This window comes from Grammomys surdaster, unplaced genomic scaffold (assembly GCF_004785775.1).
Source record: "Grammomys surdaster isolate TR1022 unplaced genomic scaffold, NIH_TR_1.0 1036, whole genome shotgun sequence".
In the NCBI taxonomy this organism is placed as follows: Eukaryota; Metazoa; Chordata; class Mammalia; order Rodentia; family Muridae; genus Grammomys; species Grammomys surdaster.
In genome coordinates this window covers 2,255,521-2,271,958 of record NW_021605455.1, presented here as the reverse complement: position 1 = coordinate 2,271,958, position 16,438 = coordinate 2,255,521, and the positions used below count along the sequence as shown (strand labels likewise).

The 16,438-nt window shown below is 48.6% G+C and overlaps 1 protein-coding gene across 2 annotated transcripts in view; it reads right to left on the bottom strand.

Annotated features, from left to right (window-relative positions):
• The window catches only part of Loxhd1 (lipoxygenase homology domains 1), a 160,437-nt gene that overhangs the window by 30,048 nt on the left and 113,951 nt on the right, over positions 1-16,438 (bottom strand). The window contains exons 25-32 of one of the 2 annotated variants that reach the window (XM_028783218.1): positions 15,736-15,852; positions 14,716-14,878; positions 10,791-10,945; positions 7,729-7,938; positions 7,475-7,610; positions 5,490-5,698; positions 4,533-4,718; positions 1,644-1,771 (exon numbers count right to left, since the gene is read on the bottom strand). In XM_028783218.1, coding sequence (XP_028639051.1) covers positions 1,644-1,771; positions 4,533-4,718; positions 5,490-5,698; positions 7,475-7,610; positions 7,729-7,938; positions 10,791-10,945; positions 14,716-14,878; positions 15,736-15,852 — 1,304 coding nt within the window. The remainder of the gene's footprint in view (positions 1-1,643; positions 1,772-4,532; positions 4,719-5,489; positions 5,699-7,474; positions 7,611-7,728; positions 7,939-10,790; positions 10,946-14,715; positions 14,879-15,735; positions 15,853-16,438) is intronic. The other variant, XM_028783217.1, reaches the window with a different exon arrangement.

Sequence of the window (16,438 nt, the reverse complement as noted above, 5' to 3'; positions counted from 1 at the left end):
CAGACAGAAGAGAAGTCAGCCAGCTAGCGCCGGCTATACACCAGACACTTCACTGCTCCGCAATGGCAATTCCCCGGTTGCCCATTTTTCGCTCCTCAGGTGTGACCCTGAAAGACTGACTTAAGCAAGCTTGGCTGATATATGCAGCCCTGAACCAAGAGTTACCAGCCTGGGTTCTAGTCCCATTTGCTGGTTCCCTACCTTTCTTTCTGGGACTGGGGTTCCTCTGGGGAGAAAGACATCCACCCTGTAATTTCACAAAGCTATCCTGGAGGCCATAGATGGGAAATAAACTTTGAAGGTAAAAAGAGAAGCTTTCGTGACGTTCTATGAATGGTGTTCTATGAGGGCAGGCTGTACGCCAACCAACAGTAGAAGACAGATTGACCTCATTTATCTGTGCACAACTGTACAGCTGAGCACAGTGGCTCTGGATTGGTCCCTATTCCCGACAGCTGTGAAGTGGGAGCGAATGGAAGACGATGCTGCTCTTGTGACTCTCTCTCCTATCCAATGGCTACATCGTCTCAGAGATGCTCTACAGGGCCACCACCACGATGCAACCTTTAGTCCCGACTGGTTCCTCCATGCTATTGGGTTATCAATGGCTGCTGACCCATTCAATGATACTGCTGATGGGCCCTTGGGTGGTGCAGGTGGTCCCAAAGAGACGACTCCAAGTGGCAATTGTTATGGTTCTCTGGGTACAAGACACACTTTTAAAAACAGATCACATCTGCCTGAGACTATGAATGCCACACGGCAAGAGAGAGGGCTTCCCCGTCTTGGAGACAGTGTTAGTTCGCAGGACACCTCTATTCTGACAACCTATAGGTATGCGCTTCATGGCCGTTAGAGTTCTCTAAAGGTGGGGAGCTTAGATGAGGAGAATGAATGACTGTGCTCCTGACTGTTGAGTACACAGCATCCGACAATAGGGCCTACTGCAAGCACCCCTGCAATGTCTCTGTACATGTATGTGCATATGCATGTATGTGCTGGCCTCTATCTTGGGGGCACTTGGCTATACTTGGAATAAGTGTCTCCTTGTACAGCCCCACGCTGTGTACAAGTGTGTACAAGAAAAGAAGAAAAGATCTGACTTGGAGAGATGGTTTAGAGGCTAAGTGTACTGGCTACTTTTCCAGGACACCAGGCTTCCAGTCACAGTATCCTCATGGCAGTTCATAACTATCTGTAACTCCAGTCTTAGGATGTTCAATGCCCTCTTCTGGTCTCCATGGGCACTAGGCATCCATACGATACAAAAACATGCTTCTCTATATAGTCCTACACATCCTGGAAGTCACTCTGTGGACCAGGCTGGCCTTGAACTCAGAGATCTGCCTGCCTTTGCCTCCTGAGTACTGAGACTAAAGGCGTGCCCCATCACACTCAGCTGGTAAATTTTCTTTAGAGGCGAAAACATTGCTATGGGCACTGGTACCTAAGGGAGGCTTCCTGGAGGAGGGATATTTACTCTTGCTCTTAAACAAGAAAGGTGTTAGAAAAGAACAATAAATGTAAGACAGCTAGGAACACTTATTGAGTACAGTGGGGGGAACAGAGCCAATCTGGCTGAGAAGAGAGTTGGGTGGAGGTCGGGTGTGAGCAGGGTATGGGGTCAGGCTCCCCCTGGGTACCTGGCCTTCTTCTTGTCCAGCTGCACCTCTTCTGTGCTCCCGTTGATGCCATAGAGGGTCATGAAGATATTGGAGTCAGTGCCTCCTCCGACTACATCACCAGTCCACACCGTCATTTCATAAAGCACCTGCCATGAGAGGGGCGAGTTCCTGACCCCAGCCCCACCCACCAAACCACCCAACACATCTGTGTCCCTAGGGGGAAGAGACATGTTCTCCACGCTCCACCATGAAGCTCTGAGCTGAATCTGGCACAGTTGACTGCACATGTCTGAGAAGGTGCACATGTCCACCACAGTCACACAGCTCGTGGGGCTTGGGCAGAGACATTGGATGTAATGGGAGCCCATCGTGTGTGCCCACATGAAGGCAGGACAGTGGACTCAGGAGCACCTAGAGCTCCATCTGAATCCAGGTCTGCCATCTGCTAGCTTTTTACCTGGGACAAATGGTCCAGTCCCACCCTTGCTCCCTCTGTGGAGAGATGTGGAGATACTGTTTGTAGACTCATGAGATATCCAGGTGATTCACATACAATTGCTGCTGGTGCTGGGCCTACCATGTGTGTGGCAGAGCTACAGAAGCATGAGGTATGGTACCATGTATATGATAGCCACGCAAACACATAGTATGGCACCATTTGTGTGGTATGGTGCCAAGCATATGATATGGCACTGTGTGCATGGTAAGGTCATACATGTAAAGGCAGTGGTTCTGACTGTCCCCAACTTCCTGCCATAGTTAGCTCACCCCTGATGTCTGTGAGCAAGGAATGCCATGGCAGGGAGGGGTTGAGGGGGTTGAGAGTTCTGTCCCATGCCATGTATAAAGAGGGCAATTAACTACCTGTTCATCCAGTTTCTACTTTAGATTTGTACTGTGTTTATAAAGGACCAGATTCCCTTTACCTGCAGATCTTGAAGGGAGGTCAGGGTTTCCCCTCCCTGAGTCTCTGAGTTGAGGCACTTTGGAGGCTCTTCTTAAGAAGTGGCCTTGTGTGGAGGGGTCACCTATGTATAGCATCCTAGGGTCATGGGTTTTTACTCATCCCATCTTAACAGATACCCACAGACCAGCTAGTAGCTCTGAGAGTTGGGGTGATGTCAAGAAATTACAAACCTGCCACATTGTGTCTCACCCGAGCAACTGCCCAATCCTCATGGTCTTCAGGAAGCTTTGGACCATGAACTGTGTGTGCTATGTTGTGATTGTGGTCATGCCCGGGCCACTGTTCTGGACAGGAGCGTCTGTGTTGTACCTGGATTCTTCTCCTGGGCAGGTCAGGGTTAGGAGCGGCCTATGACAGCTTGGCTCACAGCAGAGCTCAGGACATCATTGTGGAAAATGGCAGGGTAGGACTGGGAGACTTCCTGGCAACAGGCAGAAACCTGTCCCTTTCTTGATCTTATTCATACAGGCACGAAAAATAGAAAGGTCGAAGTGAGGTTGCTAGTGACCTGGAGCTTCTGAGGCCCCGCTTGCCCCTGTGTTCTCTGTGTTCCTCATTCCTTCTATTTACAGACACATGTTCTTTTACATAATTGGTGTGTTTCCAAATGAGTGATGGAAGCGGGGTTTCTGACACTCTGGTTGATATCCTGGAGAGACACCAGTCCAAAGGGCCCTGCAGTTTGTATAGTGGCTAGCCTGTGCTCTCTACTCTGTGAATACCCCGATAGAGACCTGCATTTTCCCAGATGGAGCTGGGAGGATCTGCAGCTGCACAGGGTGTGGTGTGCATCAGGAAGTGACTCAAAGACACACAGCGACTGGGAAGTGGGTCAGGACAGAAGCCCAGGATAAGCAGTAGGTTCACCCACACTATCCATTTGGCCACAGAAGGAGAAGTCTGTGCTGCAGAATGTCCTGTTCCAGACTCCCCTGCTGGGGAGGGGCAGGTGCATTCACAGTGTCTCATGGAAGATCTTGCAGTGCAGAGTACAGCCCCTTCTGCAGCTCCCATCAGAGAATAGGCAGGGCTGCTTGGCTCTGACCTTGGGAGGTGGCCTGATGGAACAGAGCTGGGCTGCTGTTGGCTCCACAACTCATGAAGGAGAGAGAGAAGCACTGGGTCAGGTGATCAGGAGGCCTCTGGATCACCAACTAGATGCTTGTCTTTGGATGAGCTGTCTTCTGCCTCCTGCCTGACACTGAACTGACTTTTGAGATTATACAATTTATCTCAGTTCATGTGACCCATTAGACATTAAGCAAAGTTCCTGCCTTCTTGGTTTTTCTAGACACAAAGGGTCTCATGTGACCATCACTGCTACACTGTGAGATTCAAAGGCCCTCATATCTGGTGTCCTTTGCCCTGTTGCTATGCTGTGGGTGTGGAGAGCATGTACATCTGGACAGAACATTGATGGTACACATATGGGCAGAGCAATGATGGTGCACATCTGGACATAGTAATTATGGTACACACCTGGGCAGAGCATTGATGGTACACATGTGGGCAGAGTAATGATGGTGCACATCTGTGCAGAGCAATGATGGTACACATCTGGACAGAGTAATGATGGTACACATCTGGGCAGAGCAATGATGGTGCACATCTGGGCAGAGCAATGATGGTGCACATCTGGGCAGAGTTGTTACCATCCAAAGTTCTTTAGGGACAGTGAGTGATCTCATTACTTTTGGCCAAGATTGAGCACAGAACACATAATGAAGGGAAGTGTCGTCTGCATGTGGTGTAAGAGAAGACTAAGGCCCAGAAAAAAAGGAGACTTCCCCAGTGTCACACAGGAATGGACCAAAAGAGAACAGTCTCCTAGTTTGAGATAAGTAAGTCCAACTATCTTTCTAGGCTAGTTTCTGTCAGTATCTCCTATTCCCCTCCCCTTCATCTTCCCTGTGTCTTCCACTTGTAGGGTGCACACATACCTTCTTCCCAATGTTCACAACCATGGCATCCAGGAGGTCAAAGACACGGGAGGTGACACCATCACCTCGGTCCTTGGCAAGCCAGCAGTTGCAGCGTAGCGTGTACTTAGTACCCTGGGTGGGCACCGCCAGACACAGTTCCTCTACCAGCCAGCAGCTCTCGGGGGAGGCTCCATCATGGCCCAGCTGTGAGGCACACCATCGCTGTGAGGATCTTGGCAGAGCTTGGAAAAGAGCCTTCCCTGCTCAGTGTCCTCTCCCTGCCTTGTGCTCTCACTCCCAGCCTTTCCTCCCAATATGCTGGACATTTGCTGGCCAGAGGACCTTCCACAGAGGAGAGGAGATCTCACAGGATTAATCAAAACCTTGGTGATTCTGACCTCATCAGGTGAGCTCTTTAAAAGAGACTGTGGGTGTTAGGGATGGAAGAAGGCAGAGACATTCAAAGCAAGAGCTTGTCTCCTATTGGCCTGATTGAAGGACATGGACAGGTTTTGGTGAGTGCCATAGGTAGGGACTGACAGGAACTGAAGGCCTCACTCCTGCAACCACAAGAGACTGGGTTTGGCCAAGTAGGCTTGGGGTGGGGGGACAGAGCCTCAAGAAAATATCACAGGCCTCATCATACTTTGCGTTCATCTCAGAAGGCCTTGAGAAGTCCCAGCCAGACTCCTGACCCAGAACAGCAGATGTACATGAGTTGTTTTCAGTTACTAATTTGATGGCAACTTGTTACACAACAATGAGAAAATGGGTACACAGGGTATCTATCTCTACTGAATGGGCAGAAATGAGAAACTTGAGGTAACTGCTCCCACTGATGGTGGAGACTGGCAATCCACCTCTAACTCGGAGAGGGTCCAGGTCATTGGTGTGTCTGTCCACAGTTCCCCACCCCTATGTGTTGAGCATTTTTTTCCTGGGAGAGTCAGCATCATTGGGACCCAGGGTGAGTACCTCTATTTTCTTGATGATGCCCACATCCAAGCCTCCAACATAGAACTCCTCCACAGAGCCACAGCTGAAGCCTCGCTTTCCCTGGGGATAGTCCAACCAGATGCGGTTGGTACGTTCATCATCTTCCCCAATGAGCAAGACAAAGGCACGGCTATCAGTGGCTGCCTCCTTGTGTTTCCCAGTGGTCACTGACACATAGTAAGGAATCACTGCAAGAGATCGTGGATGTTAACTTCACAACAGGCCAGCTGGGCAAAGGTACTGGGCTTGGGAACTTGTAATGACCTTGGGAAGGCCTTCAAGGGTCCTCCCCTTCCTTGCTTCCTCAGAGACCAAATACAAAAAAGCCTTCTAGATAGGCTGCAAGATCATGGTGGTGTGTGTCTGCTCTGCAGAGATGAGGTAGTTCATAATGCCCAGTGGAAGACCAAAGAGGGTGTCCTTGTGTCCCTTGGCATGTCAGGCTTCGATGTTGGCCAGTTTTCTTGAATTTATCACTCCCAGACAAGGAAGAATAAGGACAACTTCCCACCAGGTCTGGGGGTTCCGTGCCCAAAGCAGTAACTACTGTTGAGAAGGAAGGTCTGATAGAAAACAGAAACCGGGGACTACTAATCAAAGTGTATCGTACCTGTAACTCAGCGGGAGAAATCCTAGAGGCATCTATTTCTAAACCAAACTAGACTAGTCTGTTCAGCAAACAAGCTTGTTCAGGTCATGTAGCTTAGACTCTAGATGCTCAATAAGAATTCATTTTCCTTCCTATTAGGGGTGGTCCTGATGGGTAAGCCAGTGATTGCTGGGTGGGATTAGGAGGTAATTGTTTTAAGGATCTGACTCTCCTGGAAGGAGAGCCTCATTCACTCATTCTGCTTGAGATGTGGATGTGAGGCTTGGCACTTCAGCTCTCATCTTGGAAGGTTACCGTGGGTAGCCTTAAGGGTAGGAGCCTTTTATAAGGTTTCTAGAGGGAGCAGGTTGTAGGAAGAATGTTCCCTGGGCACTCTGGAGCTGTTGAATTCACTCTAGATGGCCTTTGAGTTTCTTATGTGCTAGAAAAAAAATGCTGAAATTGTTTAGGCCAGTGTCTCCAGGTCACTGTCATTTGCAGTTAGGAATGAATATGTCAAAAACCCTTCTTCTGGCCTGTCAACCCAGCTGACAGGAGTCACTGCCCTGCTGTCGAAGGTCTAAGTTATGCCATCTGTATCTCTCTGAAAGTGATCCAGAGCAGCCTCTCCTGGCTGGAGTCACTGGCATGGCACTCTGTGCCAGCAGCTGTTTAACTCTCTTTGCCTCCCCACAGGCGATCACAGGCCTTTGTTAAGGACAGCCACTTTGTGGGTCCTGTCATTTTTCACACGCTGAGAAGGTAACATGTAGGCAGAGTGTCAATCTCTGTGACCCCATAGGCCTATGCCATGCTGTCCTGGAGGGTGACATTGCACTGGTCACACTCTTAAATCTAAGAAGGTAGGACTTTTACATGAACATGGAACTGCCTTATCTCAAAAATATGATTGGTGAAATGGATTTCTCAAGGATACTGCTTCATGGTGGAAGCCAACATAAAGGCCATGAGACTGATTTATCCAAAGTTTAGTGTCAGAACCAGAAATGGATTGCAAGTCCCCAAATGAACAGCTTGGGATCTCTCTCCTGCACCGAGGAACATACTACATTAGACTTTGGGTGTCAGACACATGAGAGATTCCCACTGTTAGCCCTTCTTTCTGTTGGGTTGCCCCAGGTCCCCTGGTCAGAACCCATGTTCTGAGAGTTAGGGTGAGGGCAGAGTTGAGGACAATACCCTTCTGGTGGATTAAGGAGACCATCACCACAATCCAATCCATTGCTTCATCTGTAGGGGGCTTCTCTCTGCCTGCTTACTTCACAGTGGAGCTATGTAACAGCCTGTCTAAGAATAGCTTAAAGTCATTTTCCTGTGCCTGTTCATTTTCTAAAGAGCTCTCTGCTCTGCTTACCAGGGCCTTCCTGAACATAGTCAACCATGGGTCCTGTCACTGTGTCGATGTCCACGTCTGCCATCTTGGAACTCAGGGCAATCTCCCAGAAATCAGCCGGGCTGCTGCAGTTGCTACTGCGGTCTCCAGTGTACTCCTGCAAGGAAAAGCACAGCCTGGGCTCATTGCAGTGGCAGCATATTCTGATCTCCTCTGAGTATAACGATGCCTACAAGCTATGGCTGCATGGAGGTCCCAGTACACCCTGCTGGTACCTTCTCGTAGAAGAGCCTCTCCAGCCGCCCATCCTCCTTCTTCAGGGAAAGCCAGCGACCACAGAGGAATAGAAACTCGTCCTCATTGGTGTCATTCCAGATCTCTACCTTCTCCACATACCAGTCGGCACACCATTTGGTGTTGTCATGACGGAGCTTAATCTTGTAGATGACTCCCAGGTCAGCGGCCTCAATGATGAAGGTGTCAGCCTGGAGGGTCCAAATGCGAGGGCTTGGTGGGAACTCACTTTAAGCCCTTGATCCCTGTCTCCTAGATTCCTAGTTTGAATGGACATTCCCAGCTGGAGATCCCTTCTAGAACTAAATCCCAAAGATCAATGTTTAGTGCCCAAGTTCAAGACTCACTTCCTCACTGGCCTTGTTATACAGCCCACTCACGTAGGACACTACTTCATGTCCTCACTGGGTAAGACTGCCTTTGCCTGGATTTCTCTTGAAATGAGTCTGTGGGTGTTTGGAAGAAAATGTTTCATGAACTGTGTGAAATATTTGAAGTCTATGTCCAGTGCAGATGAGGAATGCTGGCTCAGGTCTGTTAGCCAGAAGCTTCAGCCACTGAATTGACTAAAGTCAAAGTGAGCACAACCTCCACTTGGCTGCCTCAGTGTCAAAGGAGGCTCTTAACACGTGGAGCAGGCCAGCTCTCACAGAAGGAAATCAGAAGCCATCTGGGGCCTTGCCCCTTTGGGGACAGCAGAGTGATTTGGGGACAACATTCTCTGTTACAGAGATAAGCCAGTCCCACCTCCATTTAAGTATCTTGGTGTAGAAATATTTCCCCTGCATCCCACTGAATGCCAAAGGTCAGATGAGAAATTTTAGATACTGCTGTGGCTTGTAGGTCAAAGGGAAAGACGATATCACAGCAGCACCATGTGGTGCTTCTGTGGCACATGAACACAAGTACAAAGAAAACACCTGGAAAGGCAAAGATGGTGTGGCTACCCTTTCAATGTGCTCAGTAGCCTGCTGGGGACATGCAGGCAGGCTGTGTAGGGTGGGTCCTGAAAGTCTGCAAATAACCATGGCAGATGCAGGTGACATCCATGGCCTGTGCGTCCCTGGGGGGATCGAGATAAGGTAGTGTTCTATTAGCCTTGGGTGGGCTGGTGGTACCCTCTGGGGACCAGGTTGGGTTCTATACAGAGGCAGATGAGGAAGGGCTGACAGTGATGAAGGGTTCTAATGGGGAGACTCTCTCAGGCAAGAGAGGCAACCAATTGGATGTAGATGGGGAGAGGGTGATGGTAAGAAAGGTGGCATCAAGGACGACTCCTGACTCCCCAGAGCAAGTGGCTAGACAAACGGAAGCTTCCGAATCCGCAGCAAAGGACTCAGGAATTCAGTTAGTGACTAGGCCAGATGCGGCTTCAGCTCCTGTGGAGCAACAAAACCAGAAGCTGAACATGGTGGCCCAGGACTGTGATCCCGCAACTTGGGAACTGTCATGAGTTCCAGGTCAGCTTGAGTCACATAGTGAGGTCTGGGTCAACCTGGGCAAGAGAGTGAGATGCTATCTCAAAAGGCCCCAACAAAACGAAAACCAAATGAGCCAGCAAAATCTCCAAACAACAAAGCTAAAAGAAATAAAGAAAATGTGATAGGGCAGACTTTGTGTGTGTGTGTGTGTGTGTGTGTGTGTGTGTGCGCGTGTGCATGTATGTGTTTGTTCTGAACTTAGAGAACAGATCACATCATCTTATTTATATTTCTAATCATTTCTTCTCTGTAGTTTTTGAGCACCTATTATTTGCAGGCTCTGGCATGGACAAAAGTTTATCCATTAGTCATGTGAGACACACTACTATCATAGCAATGCATTTTCCAGATGTCAACAGTAGGCACCTATGGCAGGTGGGGGCAAGGGAGCTCTCCTAAGCTGTAACAAGGCCCAGCATGGCTAGCAAACTAGGCACAGTTGGGTGTCTCACGGTTTAATTCAGCTGCCTTTCACCATCATTTGAAGCTATTTTATAAGACACAGAGATATTAAGTAAGTTGCCCAAGATTACATAACCAATTAGTATTAGAACCAGTGTCTAATTCGGTTGATCTGAGCTTAGTGTCTGGGTACTCAATATAACACGTCCCTGATTTAGAGCCAGGGACATCACAGGAATCCATTTCGACCTCTTGGGCTATCTACTTTTCCACAATGAAAAGAGCAAGATAAATCTTCTAAGTACTCTACCTGGGCAGTGAACAGCTTCATCTCTTGTGCTGAGTGTGTGTGTGTGTGTGTGTTTGAGAGACAGACAGAGAGACAGAAAGAGACAGAGACAGAGAAAGAGAGAGGATAGAGAAGGGAGAGAGGAGAGAAAGAAGGAAGAGGGGAGAGAGGAGAGAGAGAAGGGAGAGAGAAGAGAGAGAGACAGAGAGAGACAGAGAGGAGAGAGAAGAGAGAGAGAAGAGAGAGAGGAGAGAGAGAGAGACAGAGAGACAGAGTGACAGAGAGACAGAGAGACAGAGAGACAGAGAGGCCATTCAAGCCTTCTTTATAGTCACAGAACCTTAATATGGAGCGTGCTTGGCTCTCAATAGAGAGGCCAGACCAAGGTGAGTCTGCCTGGGTGAGTGGGGGCCCCTCTGCTCCCCAGTATCATTTATATTGAGGGCCTCAGCTCTGCACAACTTACTTCAGCCAATTTATATTTGCTTCCTCATCTTTGTGACATGGAAACTAAAGTCAGCAAAGTTGAATCAGACAAGGAACTGAAGGCAGAGCCAGGCTTCCAGGCTCCCAGTCAACTCCTTTTCAGACTAGCCCCTGCCTCTTGTGGCCTCCGTTCTCGTGCATGAACTACCCTCACTGAGCTGGCTTTCTGAAGAGGCCATTCCCACAATCTAGAGCCCAGGCCCACCTTCCACTCCACCCACCCCATATACAGGACCCAGAGAAGTACATTGGCTAGAGAAGGGGACACTCTGTGCTTACATAGGAAAAGCAATGGCAAAAGCCCACAGGAAGATGTGCCTCACCCCACAGAATTCCAATATACTCTGGGGACCAAAAGAGTTGGCGTTCAGTGTGTTTCTCCTACCGTTCCTTTCTCAAACTTGTTGGTGCGGTTCTCTGACTTGCCAAGGTACCGCTCCCCAGTGTCCCCAAGGTCTCCGTAGATGGTGATGTAGACTTTGGCATCGGTCCCTGCTCCAGGAACATTCCCTGTGAAGATCTGTACCGAGTACAGCACAACTGCCCATCAAGTTGGACAGACAGACAGACAGACAGACAGACAGACAGAAGAGAAGAGTGGAAGCTCATTAGCTCAAGGGAGCAGGGTTGATTGGCATACAAAGATCTGGTCCAGGCCCTGAAGCTGCTGCATTTTCCTTCTGCTGCTTGGCTATGCATGGTCAGCTACACCCTGTGTGGGGGCTTCGGTCAAATGTCACCCATCAGATCTGGACTCAGGAGGATCTCAGAGAACCAAAAGATGGGGCTTTCAGAGTGACCCTTAACCCATTCCCCATTCAAGTTAATCCAAGGAGATTGCCCTAAGTATGTCTTTGCTATGGCCACCAAGTCTCTATGCTGTGATACTGGCAATGCAAGGCCTTGCTATCTAGCTACACCAGTTCTAACTGGACTGAGCATGTGGTAGTAGTTTTCAAATAATCATCATCCTTCCTCATTTTGATTTATTCTTCAGCCCACTGGTACCACTCACATTGCCCTAGTATCCCCAGGGAAACTCCCCCCGACCACCACAGAGACTGAGAACTTCTTTGTTCTCATAGTGGCAGGGAAGGGGCTGAGTATCGGGGTGACTAGTAGACAAAGATCTGAGGAGAATGGAAATGAGTGTGGTCTCGGCTTTGCTCTGCTGCTGTGGCTTAGCAAGGAGGAGTTAGTCAGCTGCCTCCCCAGCCTCTAGCCCTGTGGACAAGCAAATCCTCCGTGTGCATCTACAGATGCTAGGAAGGCTTCTCTGTATCCCTTTGCCCTGGGAAATCCAAGGGAACGGGATGGGAAGGAAGCTTTCAGGGTGGTACTTGGAAGCTGGGAGGGTGGAGGGTTCCTGCAGAACTGTTCTTAGCCACCCAGAGAAATGGCCTAAGTGTTGGCACAGACCCAGAGTGCAATGGCACTGCATGGCAGGGGAACTAGGGTGGCATGGTACCTATCCTGGACTAAAGGCCATTCCTGTGACCCCGGGGACTTACAAGACTTAGAAGCTGGTTCTCTTTCCTACAATGACTAAGAAGAGCTTTGCTTCCAAGCCCTGCAAGTGGTCCCGCAGACACCGCTAACTCAGTGTAACAAATCAATGTGCTGTGGGTAGCTTGTACCCACAGTTAGGAGCGTTTGTTAGTGGGTGTTCACAACCCACTGTGGTTCACTGGATACCACAGCATCATGCTTCTTTCTTGGGTCCCTCATCTTCAACACAGCCCATGGCCACTAAATCCTTTAGCACCACCTTGACCCTTCTGTTCTCATTTGTACAACCTGCCTTTTTCTCCCTTGACCTCCTGAGTCTGTATCTTCAACCCAGGTCCCTGTGATTCAAATTTCCAACTCCTGTCACCTAATGGCTACCTCCACTGGGACTAGAGTGTCACAAACTCACACATCTAAGTGGAACTTGATCCCTTCTGTATCCTTTACCTTCTCCAAACACACCCTGACCCTCCCTGACTTCATAGCTCATTCTCCCTCGTTCTCCAAAGCTCCTTCTTGCTTCATGAGACTTGATGGTTAGATAAGAATCGGGGGCCAATCCATCCTGCTCAGCTCGGCACAGAAGCAGCCAGCATGTCATGGGCCTCAGTAACTGATAATGAAATTGTCTCTTTGTTGCTTAAAAGAGACAGCATCACCCAAGTCTGTCGGGCCAACACCAACATGGGGTAACATTAGCAATCTTGTCACAGCTTAGACACAACAGTTGATGACTGTCCTCTCCCTGCCATTCCCCCCTCCACTCCTGGCAGCCTTCAAGCCTGTTCTGCATGTGAAATTATCACAGGTGGGTGGACCTGTTAGAAACGCCTCTTCTAGGCTCCCTTGTCCCAGACTGAGATGAATGATCTTCTAACACCCCCACTCCACCTCCTGCTGCTTTCTCTGGTCCTTTGGTAATTAAGAAAACCGATTCAGCTCCTTGATGTTGAGCAATACGGGTATGCAGGATCCGGCTATTTCTGGATCCTCCTCCCTCCCGTCCCACCCCGGCCACACAGCTTGTCAGGGAAGAGGTGTTTCCTTAGAAACCTCAGAGTGGGTTCTGTGGAGTACAGTTTATACAGAACATCCCAAGAGTAATGTTGAAAACAGCAGACTGGGGTGTCCATCTGTGGTCCAAATAGAAAAAAAGATACATTTCCCTGAACGAATAACAAAGAAAATTTGAAGAAAGGAATGTGGGTAGAGAGAGAGATGGCTCAGATTAAAGAAAAGCAGTCTGTCACTGTTTTACATAAAGAGGAAAACATGTTCATCCCTTGTCTTTTGACTCTCATGAGCAGAAAGATCTGTGTCCCACCCCCACTGGCTTCATGAGAGAATCTTGAGTTTTATTGGTGCCTTAGTGAGGGTTTCTATTCCTGCACAAACATCATGACCTAGAAGAAAGTTGGGAGAAAAGGGTTTATTCAGCTTACACTTCCACACTGCTGTTCATCACCAAAGGAAGTCAGGACTGGAACTCAAGCAAGTCAGGAAGCAGGAGCTGATGCAGAGGCCATGGTGAGGGGTGCTGCTTACTGGCTTGCTTCCCCTGGCTTGCTCAGCTTGCTTTCTTATAGAACCCAGGACTACCAGCCCAGGGATGGCACCACCCACAGTGGGCCCTTGATCACTAATTGAGAAAATGCCTTAACAGCTGGATCTCATGGAGGCATTTCCTCAACAGAAGCTCCTTTCTCTATGATAACTCCAGCCTGTGTCAAGCTGACACACAAAACCAGCCAGGTTTTTCCAAAACTATAACACCATAAGTTTGGGTTGGTTTTCCAAGTTCTCTGATCTGTGTAGATTGTCTGCCTTGTTGGATAGAACTATGGGTGTTTTTGTGTATCAGTGGAAGAAACTTCTATAGGTTGACATTGATTACCGAATAGTTAGGGCTTACTGGGAACTGACTGGCTGATAAGTGCTATCCATGTAGCAAAGAAAGGACACATGTGTGCACATGTACATGCATGCATCCACAGTGTAGTGAGAGGAGAACGCTAGGGAGTGAAACTTTAATGCCAGCAGGCACAGAAAGGACCTACATCAAGCAGACTATTTAAGGAGATAGGAAGATAATCAGAGGATGATGATGTCACTCAGACCAAAGGCAGGAGGAAACAGAAGAAGTGGGTGATCAGGATGATTCAAGTCCTGTGGAGAAATAACAGCCATGGAGGACAGTGACTAGAGGATGCAGAAACAAAACCCTGCAACCTTGGACAAACCCAGAACCTGGACCTAACCCCCCACAGATAGGCCTTGTCAGGAGATTTCTACCTTGTTTTTCTTCTTAAAAACAAATCCCTTACAGGACAGGGTTTTAACCAGGTGATCATATGTTATGTAAATACTCTCCCACTGTGCTATGCTCCAGCCTAGACTGCCCAGCAAGAACACAAAGGGCCATACCAGACCAACTAGTGGCCAAATGAACTAAGCAGCAGAAAGCCAGGAACAGGGTAATCCAGGCAGTGGGTGACCTGTTGGGGTGTATCACACCGTAGACGTAGAAAGGATTTAAGTACAAAGCTTGCAGCAAAATAGGCCAGAAACTGAAGACTAGCCTGTCATCTTCCAGATGTGTGAACTTGGCAAGTTATGTAATTTTTGTGAGACTCAGTTGTCCAGTGATAGCATAGACCATCTGTCTATGTGAGGAGGTTCAACCTGGCAGGGTTGGGCATTCTGTGAGGAGGTCTGTGGTCCTGGAACTTCCTGTGCAGCAAAGGCCATGCCCTCTGCTCCCACACCCCCTCCCACCTTCCAGCCCCAACACACACACTTACTGTCCAGAGGCTCCTCCACTTCCTTGTAGACCTGTCTTAAGGATCCATCTTTCATGTACTTCTCAGTGAAGATGTCATAAGGGACCAGTTCTCGGATGGTCTTCTTGTCATCCTCAGAGGTGGCAAGCCATCGATCACAGGGGAAAGTCAAGGTTTCTGTACCCTGGGGCGAGAAGAAAGAAGGACAATCAGTCTGTAAGGAGGGACCATTCAGACCAGTGAATCTGCAGTGTGATGAAGCTCATGGGAGCCAAAGACAGAGAAGGTGTTGCCTCCCAGTATGAAGACACAGGGATGCTTTCTAGCTTGATTTCAGAAGATCTAGGCTTAGAGATTCACACAACCACAGGACAGGGAGTTAGTTAGCTTTATGAAGGCTGCACTTCCTGAGTCACATTTAAAAATCAATATCTGGACCCTATCCCTGTACTTGGGGCCAGCAGGTGAAGGGGGGTCTCTGCGTTTTTAAATCCATCTTGTCAGTGACAACTCACTGTCTCCTAACTGTGGAGGTCTATATTTTCCTAGTGTTTTCCAAGTTGTTCAGGTTAAATTTTCCTCTGGAGTTGACCCTGGGCAAGGACATGCTGGTCGCTCACTTGTCCTGTTGCTTTGAGGAAGACACATAGACCGGAGTAGATTGCCTTGACCAGTGGTTCTCAACCTTCCTAATGCTGTGACCCTTTAATACAGCTCCTCATGTTGTGGTGATATCTCAACCATAAAATCATTTCTGTTGCTACTTCATAACTATAATCTTGCAGCTGTTATAAATCATAATGTAAAGATCTGATTGACAGGATATCTGATATGTGACCCCCGTGAGATGGTCGTCCCACCCCAAAGGAGTCACAGGTTGAGAACCACTGGCCAGACTCCTTCTGTGGATCGCTGGAAGATTCTGCATTGGCCCTGGGCTAGTTAACACTCCCTGGATGCTGAAGTAGGCAGCAAGCTGGTATGCTGTGAACTAAATCTGGGAAAAGAAGAAGCACAGGGAAAGACCCATCTCCAACTTACATCTTTGTCAGGGAGGAGCCTGCGGATGTCCACGTGGGAGCAGTGCCACCCGGGGTTTATGCCTGTGTTGTCATGGCCAATCCGAATTTTTTCTATAATCTCACCCACGTCTTCTAACTTCAGAGAGGAAAGAAGGCATCACACATTAGTAGAAAGCCTTTGGCCACCTTGTACCTCCTTAGGGTATCCATATTCAGATCCCTCTGAACTTCTTGATGTTATCTGCTCTCCACCCATCTCTGCTGAGCAGCCAGGCCAAGCCCCTCCTCTGCACATGACATGCTAATGCTTCCTTCCCTCAATCTGGGCATAGCTGGCCCTGATTCAGGCACTCGGGTCTTTCAGGGGTGGCTGACTTTTCACAGAGTCATTATCTTTCCCGTCTTCCATTACTTGATGCCACAGTAGCACATTCTCTGAGGACTCAGTTGGGTCTCAGAAGTGGCGATCTGGTAAAGCCCATGCTCCTGTCTTGCTAGTCAAACTATGTTCAAATCTTCCCATTCTTAAGAGCCTCTCCACTTCTATAATTCTTTTTCTTTACTCCTACAGATTCTATTCCCCTCAAACTTATAGAAAACGGTGTCTTAGTCAGCCAAAATCAGGACCAGGGCTGGGGAAGCCCATTGAGATCATGACTAGGTAAAAAATCACAGTCTCTCTCTCTCTCTCTCTCTCTCTCTCTCTCTCTCTCTCTCTCTCT